Source organism: Onychomys torridus, chromosome 8, assembly GCF_903995425.1.
Source record: "Onychomys torridus chromosome 8, mOncTor1.1, whole genome shotgun sequence".
Classification (NCBI taxonomy): domain Eukaryota; kingdom Metazoa; phylum Chordata; class Mammalia; order Rodentia; family Cricetidae; genus Onychomys; species Onychomys torridus.
The window spans coordinates 94,468,073-94,482,015 of record NC_050450.1 but is presented as its reverse complement, the minus strand read 5'-3'; the positions used below and the strand labels follow the sequence as shown (position 1 = coordinate 94,482,015).

At 45.6% G+C, this 13,943-nt stretch overlaps 1 protein-coding gene, 1 non-coding gene and 1 pseudogene across 4 annotated transcripts in view; 2 read left to right on the top strand and 1 right to left on the bottom strand.

The window, feature by feature from the left end:
* Tex2 (testis expressed 2) overlaps nucleotides 1-13,943 on the top strand; it is a 117,273-nt gene that overhangs the window by 59,396 nt on the left and 43,934 nt on the right. For 2 of the 3 annotated variants that reach the window (XM_036195544.1, XM_036195543.1), the window contains exons 3-4: nucleotides 10,456-10,656; nucleotides 11,992-12,331. In XM_036195544.1, coding sequence (XP_036051437.1) covers nucleotides 10,456-10,656; nucleotides 11,992-12,331 — 541 coding nt within the window. The remainder of the gene's footprint in view (nucleotides 1-10,455; nucleotides 10,657-11,991; nucleotides 12,332-13,943) is intronic. The other variant, XM_036195546.1, reaches the window with a different exon arrangement.
* LOC118588897 lies at nucleotides 4,516-4,862 on the top strand (annotated as a pseudogene).
* On the bottom strand, nucleotides 7,464-7,548 carry LOC118590522. The gene has a single exon (XR_004945812.1). It is a non-coding gene; the product is annotated as a small nucleolar RNA snR60/Z15/Z230/Z193/J17 (small nucleolar RNA).

The window sequence follows — 13,943 nt, the reverse complement described above, 5'->3', positions numbered from 1 at the left end:
GCTGGGGGAGGGCTCAGTCCATAAAGTGCTCACCACACAAGCCTGATGACCTCAGAGCCGGAGAACCCAGGAAAAGGTGCAAGGAGAGAATACAGAGTTGTCCTCTGAAACACGCACCCATGCACACACACACACACACTGAAAAATAAAACAAAGTTTAAAAGGTAGCATGACAGTATAGTAAAAACTGACAAAAGAGGCGGATTGTGTCCTCTTGCTCTGCTTCTCTTGTTTATTGTATATGACTCATACGTGAAGGTCAATATTGCTGGTTCATATTCAGAAATTGCTTGACTGATAGGCCCTGCGGTCTGGAAAGCTGGAGGCTACTATCTTATTTGTTTGCTGATCTATTATTAACAAGCCAGTGTTGAAATTATATGAGCTGATGTTTATTATGTATGAACATAAATAGGACCTTGATTATCTCAGTGGTTCATCTGAGATCATTTAATTTGTCTGCCTAATCTGAGTACTTCTTACCTCCTCTTCTGTTAGATTCCGCCAGTGCACTATAATTTAAAATGCATTACAATTAAAAACTCACCTGAGCTTGGGAGATGTACCTGTGCAGGCTAGAAAGGCTCAGATAAAGGCCGTGTCCCACAGTTTGTGGCTTAGCCTTGACGCCAGTGATTTCAGTGGTGGGCTATGAAGGTGACCTTGAAGGAGTCATTTGGAGGATGTGGACAGTATTGATGCTGGCCTTGCCTCCGCTAATGGACTCCCCCTCCTCTTTCTCTGGTGTCTTTGAGTAGCATGTGTTTTAAAATATTGCCTGTCTGCTTGCCACTGTCATTCAGTGCATGAATTTTGTGTCTGCAGGTTTGTTTTATCTTTCTTGGGTAAAATTAAAATTGTACCAAAGTTCTAAAGCGTGGATCAGACTCTTTGTTCCCTATTCTCCAGCCCTAGGCTCTTTGATGCTGTTTTAATAGGTGACTGGTTGCCAAGCATCAATATGTCAAAAGGGGGCTAACTCCAATTAGTAGAGTCCTGCTTGTGTTTCATTTGTGGAGCAAAAGGAACATTTCAGAGGTGGGTGTCAGCAATGATGGCCTCAGGTCCTGGCTTCTTTGTGACAGAGGAGGGATGAGCAGGGATGAGTGACAGGCAAGTCCACGTGCCTGCGCAGCCACAGGATGAAAACATGCTGCAGTGTACTGGTGTCAGCCCAGACACCACACAGAGGACTCTCTCTGCTTCCTGGGGCCAGAGCAAGCTGAGCACGGGAGCACTGGCCTTGAACTCCTCCCTGGCCTTGATTGAGAGTGAGCACAATAGTAGCTCCTCCAGACTTTATTATTTTGCGAAAGGTTAATTTTAGCTTTTAATCTTTCCCAGGATTAAATGGGCCCCTTTATAGATTGTGGTTTGTACTGCCAGCCAAGTTCTCTTCTGAGTCCAGCAGAGAATTGAAGAGAAACCCCTGACCTTTTCTAAACGCCGTCACAGGACCAGACTGTAGGCAGACAGTTGCAGCCTGCTGACTAGGCCGTTGTTCCAAAGCATGCACTGTCTCCATTAGAACTGTTCAGGTTCAGAAAGAAGTGAAGCTTGCCTGACATTTCAGCAGTGTGAGTGGAGAGATGGCAGCTCCTGAGGGAGATGCTAGCTGTGTGTCACGGCTCTTTATGCCTGCTCCCGTGCCGCGGGACAGACGAAGCTGGAGAAATACTCACTTGGTTAATTTGGGCTTAAGAGTGTGGTGGCGCACGCCTGTAATCCCAGCACTCAGGAGGCAGAGGCAGGCGGATCTTTGTGAGTTCCAGGCCAGCCTGGTCTACCAAGTGAGTTCCAGGACAGGCACAAAGCTACACAGAGAAACCCTGTCTCGAAAAACAAAACTAAACAAACAAACAAAAAGAATGTTCAAACAGGTGAGCAGGGGTCAGTGGGTTTGCATGGGGGACAGAGTGGGGTCCTGTGCTGCTCTCTGGTTGTATATCTGACTGTTATGTCTAGAAAGCTAACATGCAGCCTAATCCAGGGAATTAGTCAAGCCCCAGGAGAATTCTGGCCGGCTGATGATAGGAAAAGGTGATTAGGTTTGTGTTGGGAAATTGGGTTTTGCAAGGGAGATCGGGTTTGAAGTGTTGGGGTGTCGCAGGGGCAGACTCCGGGCGCTCAGAGCAGAGTTGAATCTGGTCAGCATCTTGACCTGAGCAAGGCCATTGCACTTCCGGGTCGCCTGTCTAGTGTGGCTCCGGCAGCAGTTCCTGTTTCTCTGGGCTCCTGTTTTCTCACTCCATGGAGCATTATGCAGTTCCCCGTTGATCCCTCCCCTTGAGGACAGTGACCAAGTGACTTCTTAGCTTGTTCCTTTGTATGTCTCCAGGCGTGCAGCCGACACTATACTGCAGGGCTGGTGTGGGGAGGGGGCGCTCCAGCCTTTCTGCTTGTGAGTTCTAAGGACTTCATTTAATCCTCGTGGCTACTTTCTGAATCTGGCTTCATTCATATGGTTAGTCAAGAGGCATTAGCTAGTACTGAGGTGCACCTTGCTCTCCCTGCTCTGTGGCATTTACAGATCAGTTAATTAAAGCAATCAGTTAACAGGTCCTGTGAGGACAGAGAGTAGCAGAGAAGGACAGCTTCCTGGGAGAGGTGTCATCTTTGCTATGACCTGAAGGATGACAAGGCACTGCCTAGACTGTAGAGCCATGTCATGGGGCCATGTTGGGAGGCCACACCTCAGTCAGATAGACCTGAGGCCAAGTCCCAGCTGTTCCAGTCTTGATCAAGAGACAGATCATTTACCATAGTGAGCTCTGCTGTGTGTGTGGTTGTAGGAAATTGACAAAGGTAAACACATGCACAAAAGATAATGCACATGAAGTTCCTGGGACACTCTATGAGCCTAGATACCAGGTGCTATTGTGAATATTTATTAATATTTTCAAAACCGTGCTTAAGATTTGTTCATTTTTATTGTGTGAATTCTGCTCCCAAGAGTACTGTCAGCATGGAGAAATGTTGTGGTTTACAGGTAGACTGAGTTGGAGTGAGGAAGATGGAGAGGGAGGCTGGGCCCTCTTACAGGACGGGTACTTGGGTCTGAGGACTGAGCAGCACCCACATTGTACTGGCAGGCGTGGGAGGCAGGGTTGGAGCCTTGCTAGCAGTATGTGGGTGGTCAGGGCATTTTATCAGCAGTCTTTCACAAATCAAATATGAGCACGATAGAGTCTTCTAAAGCTAACACATGATTACCCACAGTACACTGCAGTCCGAATCCCGAGCATGGGTGGTGTGTGTTTGTGTTTGTTTGGCAGCCATGGACTTTAGCCTCGACTGGATCTGGTGAGCAGGATTAAAGGAATGTGACATTTCAGGAAGGAGGAAGTCTAAAGATGAAAGGGAAGGAAAAAAGAAACCACAGCAGCCGGGCATCTGAGAGTGGGAGGAATGCTGGCCTGGGTCGCACTGGGCCATCACTGAAGCAGGTGGGGGAGTTGGGGGTTAGGCATGGCCTGGGCTCTCTGCTGGCCTCCTCCTCAAGGCTGCAGTGCTCAGGCTCCATGGTTTTAATCTGTGTAGTTAGGGCCCCACCTCCCTTCCTTCCCTTTCCTCTGAATCAGGTTGTCCTGATATGTGGCAAAGAGGGTGACCTGTGTCTGGGAGAGCTATCAGCAGAGGATAACTACATCCTGCTGAGTGAGGAGGGGCCTGCTCTTCAGGCTCCTGAGCTGAGTGCCTGCTCCCCGAGTGCCTGCTCCCCGAGGCATAGTGGAGAAGGTTGCCCTTGTCCACCAGTTACAGGAATTGACCTGAGGACAGAACTGTTCTGCAGCACCTTAGAGGGCACAGGCAGTAGGCCTGCCCTGTGAACGGAGGTGGTGCTAAGCCCAGCTCTCACACCTGTGGTCTCTTATCTTATTTTCCCAACCTGACAAGCAAAGAAATAAGCTAAAAACTCATAGAAGTTCCTCCATAGGTAAGTCCGTGTTGAAGAGAGGATATATTGGAGAAAACTCACTCAATGTCAGACGCTGGTGTTGTTTTTTAAGTTATAGGACTGTTGTCGATGATCTGAGCACAGCAGTGAATGGCTCTATCTAATCTCAGGTCTGTAAATGCTGGGTTGTTCCCAGCACTAGAGAAGTTGAGATTAGAAGAGCTGGAGTTTGAGGCCAGCCTGGTGTCCATAGTAAGAACCCTGTCTCAAGAAACTAAAGAAAGAAGAAACTGTCACTAAAATAGAAATAACCTGGCACATAAAACATAACAAGTGTTTAAAAAAAAAAGTTGCGCTGTTGCTGGTCATGATAACACGCCTTTAATCCCAGCACTCAGGAGGCAGAGACAGGCAATCTCTGAGTTAGAGGCCAGCCTGGTCAACAGAGCAAGTTCCAGGACAGCCAGAGCTACACAGTGAAACCTTGTCTCAAACCTCCCCACCCCCAGAAAAAAGAAATTAAGAAAGAAATGACTTTTCCCCTGCCCTCAGTTTGAAGGTGTACTAGTGTGTGTCCCAAGATTCAGCCTCACCTGTAACCTACTAGAGAGGCTGAGCCAGACACCGTTGCTGGAGCTGTAATGGACATTAATTCTGCTTCAGAAGAAGAGGTCTTGAAGACCACTCTCATCCATGATGCCTGAGCATATGGAATTCATGAGGCTGCCACAGCCTTAAATAAGCTCCAAGCTCATCTTTGTGTTTGCATCCAATTGTGATAAGGCTCTGTCTGGTAAGTTGGTGGAAGCCAAGTCAACTTAGCGCCAAGTCAACCTGATTAGGGTCGGTGACAATAAGAAACTAGGAATGAGAAGCTGGCTGCAGTTATATGGTGGTTAAGGACTATGGCAAAGAATCTCGGGCCAAGGATGTCATCAAAAAGTACTTCAGATGAAAGAAGTGAACAAAATTTTGGCTCACTAACAAAGGAGAAATTATAGAAAGACTATTCTCTGACTATAATGTAGTTAAACTGGAAGTCAGGAACAAAAAGTATCTTTAAAATTCCCAAATGTTTGAAAATTAAACAACATATGTGTAAATAGCATGCGGAAGGGAAGTTAGAGAATATTTCCAGTTGAATGAGATAAAACATGCAGCAGGTAACATATTTCAGTGGCTGTGGGATTTAGAAGGATTCATAGCAGCAGTAAAGTTTATGTTCGAACAGAAACAGTTGAGAGAAGTACAAATTACTGCCAGGACTGAAAGAAGGGTGGGAGTCACCGCAGACTCTAGACGGCGAAGGGATGGAGAGTAGCCGAACTCCCGCTACCATGCAAGCATGACCTTGATTCTCCAGCCTCCACATACAAAAGCAAGGTGTGGTTGCCAGCCTGGCCCAGGGTGGGTGAGAGACCCTGTCTCAAGAGAATAAGATAGGGAGTGACAGAGCAGAACACCTGGCATCTCTGGACACAGGCAAGCCACCCACACATACACAAACCCGAAGGTCACAGTGAGATACCACATTATGGCCAGAAGTTGGGGACTTAGCAGGAATAAATTCTTTGAAACATACCTTGTTTAGTTCATAAGGACTTGACTAGTCCATTAGAAGTTAAAGAAATTGAATGAATTCATGGTTTAAAACTTTCCTACAAAGTTGTTTTGCAAAAATCTCTCAAATAGAGGGAATAATGGGAATTCTACACACAAAGGTCCAGAAAAGAGAAATGGATTTCACATGAGTTTAGCTGCCCTTGGAGGTCAGAAGGCGGCACAGGATCCTTGGAGCTAGAGTTATAGGTCGTTGTGAGCCACCTGATGTCAGTGCTGGGAACTAAACTCAGGTCCTCTCCAAAAGGATCGAATGCTCTAATCACAGAGCCATCTCTGTAGCCTCAAAGCTTTACTTTTCACTATATGGATGTGAATTTGGGTAGGTGCGCTTGCATACAGATGCCTTTGGAAGACAGAGCATTGAATTCGCTGAAACTGAAGCGGCTGGTGATTATGAGCACATATGTAGGTTCTGGTACCTGAACTCAGGTCCTCAGATGAACACCAGTTCGCTAACGACTGAGCCATCTTTCCGGCCCAGCCTAAGAATGCTTACTAACACTAAAGGTAATTGCATGAAAACTAAATTATTTAGAAAACAGTAGCAAATAAAATTGAACAATGTGGATAAAGGGTAACGGGTTCAGGGTAAACCTTTAGTGGTAGAGTACTTGTTCAGCATGCTCAAAGCTCTGCATCCTATCTCCAGCAAAACACACACACACACACACACACACACACACACACACACACACCCTGAGAAAAGTGGCTGGTAGAAGAGGGTACAGATCCTTGATCTGTACTGTCCCCTGGTTTCTGTCATGTAAAAATTTCCACCATGACCAGGTTCAGACTCCAGGGTGAAGTCATTAAACTTGGAGTTTTAAATGTATAGACACTGGCTCTCAGGAACTGAGATGATTCAGTTCCAACACATAATGACCAGTGTTGTCACTGATCCCAGCAATGCAAGATGGAGTCAACATTTAGTCAGCATTCATTCCAACAAGGAATGCAGTTCAGCACAATAACAAACTAAAGAAAAAGATATTTGGCATGGTGGCACATGCCAGTAGATGCAGGAGTAGGAGGATCTCTGTAAGTTTGGCACTGGCCTGACCAACATAGTGAGACCCATGTTTAAAGGGGGGGGGGGGGGGCTCAGTAAGTGGAGCATGTGTGGCACAGGCATAAGGGTGCATGTCTGAGGTACATTCAGAACTGGGGCCAGAGACAAACAGATCTCCGGTCTCTCGGGGCAGCTGTTCTAGCTGAACAGCAGATGCAGGTTCAGTGAGAGACCCTGTCTCAAAATAAGGTGAAGAAGTAGCTGAGGAGTGCAGCCTAATCTCACACATATCCACCATACCTGCACACACACACACACACACACACACACACACACACACACACACACACATAACTGAGAAAGGAAAAGACAAAAACTTTGTAATTGTTTTTTTCTGTTTAAGAATTTATTTGAAAGGTAAGTTAATTTTATGATGATGAAATAACTGGATGTGTAATCTTCTATCCGGAGCCGTCGTCCAGCCACCTCTGAAGCAGTAAGGTGTGTGAATGGCCACTGCTGCCGCAGGAGCCCTGGACATTCAGAATCTGTTTGAAGATACAGAGTTTCATTAGCCTGGATATTCCTTGTCATTTCTCTTACCGATTCAGTATGTTGTACACTTTTCTTTGGGGATTGAATTCTAAACACTGTAGTCCAGGTGGACCTTCAACTCAAGCAATTTTCTTGCCTCAAGAGGCCCGAGCCTGAGATAAGGTAGTTGCAACCACCATACCTAGGAAAGTATACTCTTGCATGTTGAGAACAATAAACATTGTCCTTCTGGGAGGAGTACATCAGGGCAGAGCACATGGAACTTTGACGTTCAGCCTTGGCCTCACTCACAAGCACTCAGATTCCGTCCGGTACTCCCAATACTGCCGTCCGTGGAAGAGAGTTCTTTTTCAAGGGTTTATGGTAAACTGTTGCAGCCTGGTACATCAGATGGGTGCGGAAGACTTCGGATTTTTCATCAGAGCTTAATCAGCTGAACTAGGATTTCATCGAAGTGTCCAAGCAATGTAATTTAAGAATGCTTTACACTTCATAGTTATTTCCACCCCAGCTGATGCTCTGACAGTCAGTCTGCTTCGGTCCTTCGGTGTTGGGGATTGTCTGTCCCCCGGCTCATTGCTGGCTCATTTGCAGATGCTAGACTACCCCTCCCCATGAGCACTGCTTGCTCATACAGTGCTTAGGAGTAAATGGTGCTCGTGGCCAGTAACTCAGAGAGAGGAGAGTGAAATCCTCCCAGTTAATGCAGAACAAGTCTTCTGAGTTGTGTAAATCTGTGTAACTGGTTCATAAGTTTTACCCCCCCACACACACACAGTTAAGTGTGTTTGGTGCCTTGTACTGGAGCTGCCTTTTCATGATGGTGCCTCTTCCTCATATTCTATTAGGCAAATAGGATAAAGACCCAATTCTCCACTCTTTGGTGGTTACTTTTTGGCCAAGAAGCCTATCTTTTTTCTTTTTTTAGTTCCTAACTTTTTTCCTAGGTGCTGGGGTAGAACCAGGGCCTTGCACATGCTGGACAAGAACTCTACCACTGAGCTACCTCCCAGCCACAGGCAAGCGCTCTACTACTGAGCTAAATCCCCAACCACTGACTCCTTTAAAATCTTTGTATCGACTGCTGGGGCTGGAGCAATGGCTCAGCAGTTAAGAGCACTTGTTTTTGTGAAGGACTTGATTTGGTTCCCAGAACCCACAAGGGAGTTCACAACCATTTTTGTGTTCCCTTTTTGGAAACCAGACATGCAAGTGATACACATGTTTGCATGCAGGCAAAAACTCATACACATAAAAATAAACAAATCCTAAAAGAAAAACTTAAAAAAAAAATCTTTGTAATAAATCCTAGCATTTTGCTTGATGTGTAGGTTTGGTGCACATTATGCTGGTGGATGGACAAATGGAGGGGTTTTGAGGAGTCCTCATTCTCTGAGGTTTTCGGGTCAACACTGGTGCGAGACTCAAATGTTTACCAATGAAATGGCAGTTCCAATTCTAGATGTTTTAAGTACTTGTCTGCCCATTACAGAGTGAGCCAGAAGACATCATTTAGCATTCCTATGGAGCTTCTGCGAGGTCTCAATGATCCACAAAATGGGAAGAATGCCTTCTGGCGGGCCCAGTGTTACGTGATAATACTGATTACAGTTGGCAACATTAGTACAGTCTGTGTGCTCTTCTGCTCTTAGTTTACAGTATCATACAAAATGATGGGTGTCCTTGTTTTTGTGTGCATATATGGCGTCCTGTTTGTTTGTGCAACTTCAGTATGTACAAATGTTATTTTTGAGATCCATGTGTAGAACTGGGCCTGGTGGTACGGGCCTGTAACCCCCACTGCTCAGGCCAAGGCTAGAGGATCAAAAGTTCAAGGTTCGCCTGAGCAACCTAGTGAGACCTTGTCTCAAAAAAGGGAGCGGGGCCTGGAGAGGTGGCTTCATGGTGAAGGGCAGTTGCTGTTCCTCCAGCACCAATACCATGCCTCCTACAACTTTCTGGAACTCCAGCTTGAGGATCTGCTGTTCTTTTCTGGCCTCTGTGAGCACCCACATACATGTGTGTACACTTACACAGACATACTCACATACATAAATAAAAGTAAAACAAGTCTAGAGAGATGGGTCAGCGTTGAGAGCATTTATTGCTCTTGCAGAGGACCCAGGTTTGATTCTCAGTGGTGCACAACCACTTGTAACTCCAGTACCAGGGGATTCGACCCCCTTTTTCTTTTCCTTTTTATTTATCATGTATACAGCATTCTGCCTACATGTTTGCTTGCACACCAGAAGGGGGCACCAGATGTGTAGATTGTACCATGTAGGTGCTGGGAATTGAACTCAGGACCTCTGGAAGAGCAGCCAGTGCTCTTAACTGCTGAGCCATCTCTCCAGCCCCCTTCACTCCCTTTTTCTGACCTCCTCAGCACCAAGCATGCACATAGATAACATGCAACCAAATCAGTCATAAAATAAGTCTGTAAACCTTTGAAAAAACAAAAACAAGCCACCATGTGAGTATATTTGTACCCGTTGAGGATGGTTCAGGCGCTGGAGCACCACTGTACTCCTTTAAATTACTGTAGTAAGGAGGGTTTGTTACTGTACCTGTTGGTTTGCTGTCTGGTTCCCACTCACCTGCTCTTCACTGTATGATCCCCATGAGGTACACGTTACAGTGTCATCGGAATAGGCTGGAAGGATTTCCGAGTCTTGAAGGCATGGTAACAGGAGTTAATGTGGTCGACAACATGTCAAAGATGGTTTGCAGGTAGGCTGAAACAGCAGACGTTTGGCTAATTTAGAAAGGTAGACTATGCTGGTAAGATGGTTTAGTGGGTAAAGGTATTGGCTGCCAAGCTTGACAGGAGTTCAATCTGAGTCCCACACGAAGGAAGGAAAGACCTATCTTTGCCTGCAAGTAGTCTTCTGGCCTCCACAGGGGCACTGTGGCACACATGTAATAAACAAACAAACAAATAAATGTAATCTAAAGACAACACCAGACTGGGAGCCAGGCATGGTAACCCACACCAGTAATCACAGCACTCAGATTGTGGAGGTAGGAGGATCACCAACCAGTTCTAGGCTAGCCTGGGCTACATTCTCACAAACAGAAAATAGCCAGGCTAGATCGGTACTCATTCCCAAGGATGATTAGGCAGAGAGCCTTGCTCCGTAAGACTTGAATTTCTCCTTTTGCTTGGTGGCTCTAAGAAAAGAATCATTTATTTAGGATAACGGATATTACCATACTACCTCTTGAAATTTTTGGTTATCAAAACCATACTAAATTACTCCATAGCGCTTGACAGCGGGAAGTTATCACTGCGCATCATGAGTCTCAACATCCAGGACACTCGCTGTTTGTACACTGTTCACTCTTACTCATAATGGTGTTTTTCCATCAGGGATGGATGAATGAGATCTACAACTATGATCCAGAAACTTACCATGCGACTTTGACGCACTCAGTCTTTGTCCGGCTTGAGGGTGGAACCTTAAGACTTTCAAAACCCAACAAAAACATATCCAGAAGGGCAAGCTACAATGAAACGAAGCCAGAGGTTACCTACATCAGCCAGAAAATCTACGACCTCTCAGACAGCAAGGTGAGTCTGGGTGATTCTGGAAGCTGAGCTTGAATAAACAGAAAGCATTTGGGATCTAGATTGCTATTCTGCACCCCACCCCATGATGACAGCATCCCATACAGTAACTGTGAATCACTGGGCATCCTTTGAAATGCAGCAACTTTGAGTGGGCCCACAGCCTGGATTTCTATGAGCTTCCAGTGCCACAGCTCCATGGACCACACCTCCAGGACCAAGGGTTCTCTGCACTCAGAATTTGGACTTTAAAAGCTGATTATGCTGATTGTGGCTGGGGATGCAGCTAGGTTGGTAGAGTGCTTGTACATACACAAAGCCAGGGGTTCCATCCCCAGTACCACATGTGCCAGCTGTGGTGGCACAAACCTGTAACCTCAGGAGGCTAAAGCAGGATCGCTATGATTTCAAGGCCAACCTGGGCTACATAGTTAGTTTGAGGCCAGGCTGGGCTACATAGTTAGTTTGAGGTCAGCCTGGGCTACATGGTTAGTTTGAGGCCAGGTTGAGCTCATCTATATGGTGAAATCGGGTCTCAACCTGCTGTCCACTCACACCCTTTAAAAAAAAAATCCACTGGACTTTTAGTCTAAAAGCATTGTGTTGTGGTGCCAGGTATTGATAAAAGCTCTGTAAAATGTAAAAATTGTGCACATGCCAGTACATTTTGATTAGGTACTGTTTTTATTTTTGTAGAAAAAAATATATTTTTATTACACACAGACATAGGTTCTCTGTTCTTATAACTCATAGGAGTGGTCTTTAAGTTCCTCCACAGTAATGGAAGTATGTAAAGTAGTTGCTCTATAGATTCATCCTTGAGTTGATTCCCAGCATTGACCTGCATTTCCTGTCTAGACTGGAGATACTTTTCCCCCCAGATTAAGATTCATCTAGGACCATTAAGCCAGTTAGTATCCAAGCCTATTTGACAATAATCAGAGTAATGTTACTGCTCTGCTACTGCTACCTAAAAATAAAAGATATTTATAGCTCTTGTGTACTTCTTAAATATCTTCACTTCGGAATTTTGAGGAATAACAAGTCATTTCTAAAAATTTTGCGAGGGTTGGGGATTTAGCTCAGTGGTAGAGCACTTGCCTAGCAAGCACAAGGCCCTGGGTTCAATCCTCAGCCCCAAAAAACAAAAACAAACAATAAATAAATGAATAAAAATTTTGCTTTCTACAGTCAGGTTACAGACAGGTGGGTGGTAAGAATTACTTAACTTCTAGCATTTTAGTCAAGGGCTCAGAAAGGCTTACTTTCTGATACATGTAATATTGATATACAAGGTAGATAGTCTGGATGTAAATCGCCATTTGCCTTTCTCCATAGATTTATCTTGTACCTAAAAGTCTGGCTCGCAAACGAATCTGGAATAAAAAGTACCCCATTTGTATCGAGCTTGGTCGGCAAGATGACTTTATGTCCAAGGCTCAGACGGATAAGGACACTTGTGAGGAGAAGCCACCTACTGAGAAAGAGCTGGCGAGTGAAGATGTGAAGAAGCCACCCCAGCCTCAAGAGGGGACGAAGTCTAGCCAGAGAGACCCGATCCTGTATCTGTTTGGGAGAACTGGCCGGGAAAAGGAAGGGTGGTTTAGGAGGTTCGTCCTGGCGTCTAAACTGAAGTCAGACCTCAAGAAGCTGCCCGGCGTTGCTGGAGGTAAATCAGGTAATAGCGTTTGTGCTAAGTGGGTATCTGTTTAAAGGGCTTGTGGGAAGAGGAGGGGGGAGTGGCAGGCAGGCGGTCCACCTTCAGTTCATTATTACTCTCTGCCACCCCAAGTGTGTTGTCATGATGTGTACCTTCTACGATAACCACTACCGCCCTTTGTACCGAGTCATTGTTCCAGTGATGGTCCATTTGTGGGCATATGTGGTTAGCCTGCGGTGACATCCGGGATCTCTTTTCTTGGTATTCTCATAAAAGCAGCTACAGGAGACCCTTGTCTGAAGGAAGTGGTAAGAGCAGAGTCCTTTAATTTCAGGACTAGGGCATCAGGCAGGTGGATCTCTGTGAGTTTGAAGCTAGCCTAGTTTACATAGTGAATCCCAGGCCAGCCAGAGCGACATAGTGAGATCCCCGCCTCTGCCATCCGAGTGCTGGCATAAAGGCGTGTGCCACCATGCTCAGCTGTATTTGGTTATTTTTAATGACCTGCACTTCTGACACAAAACAGTCAGTGGTAAGAGCCAGGAGTCTGGAAGGCCTTGGTACCCACCGTACACTGAAATCAAGCAAGCCTTCACTCTGACACCATCAATACCTTGATTAGCCTTAAAACACTGTGGGTTGAGGTGGCACTTCAGGCAGCGGGTGAAGACTACTGTATTTCAAAGCCCAGCTGCTGGGCACTTTACATACTAAAGACTGTCTACCTGTGCATCAATATTACATGTGTCAGAAAGGTTAGCCTTTCTGACCCTTTGACGAAAATGATGGAAATGAATGTATGAACAGCCCACAAGGTGACACCAGTCTCCAAGACCAGGCACCTCTGTAAATACCGCACGACAGAAGAAGTCTTGCTGGCTGACTCAGGCCTGTCCTCTCTCAGGGATGCCATCACTTAGGGACATAGGTTTTATTGGCAACTCACGGTGCAGGTTCTGACTCAGGAGACCCAAGCAAGGATGGAGAGTCCAAATTTTAGCACTAAGGTCTAGTTTAGTCAGAAGTGGCTGCAGGAGGAACAGAACCCGGGGAGAGCGGAAAGCCATGAGCTCCCCAGCACAGTTCCAGTGTGATGTTACCAAGAGCCAGGCGTGAAATGTAGAATGGTGATCGCTCCTATGCGCTGTCCCAGCCCAGGTGAAGACGCTGCCCCGTGGCAGGGGACAGCAGCCATGCTGTAGTCGGGTTTTCCTCTCCTGACCTTGAATAGGGGGAGAAACATTCTTGGCTCTGTCTTTTTAAATTGTTTTTTATTCATTAACTAATCTCTAGAGTTTATTTTGGTTACTGCATTTTCTCTTAAAGTCCTTCTCTTCTTCTAAATTCCAATCCAGGATACCACATTGCATTTAGTTTTTATAAAAAAAAAAAAAAACAGTGTGAGTGGGGATATAGCGTCATCCTGACATTAAAATGATTAAAAGTCAGACTTTGAAGTGGTTTGAAAATGGTGAAAGATCATAAAAAGTTTGAACTCTAGGTAAAACCTGAGGTCATCAGTCCTGGAAAGAACCTAGCTATAAAAACAAAACCCCAAGTTAAAGTAGCCTTCCCCAGTGTTTGTACGACCAGAGAGAGAGCTGCTAGTCAATGGCAGGAAATGAGCAAA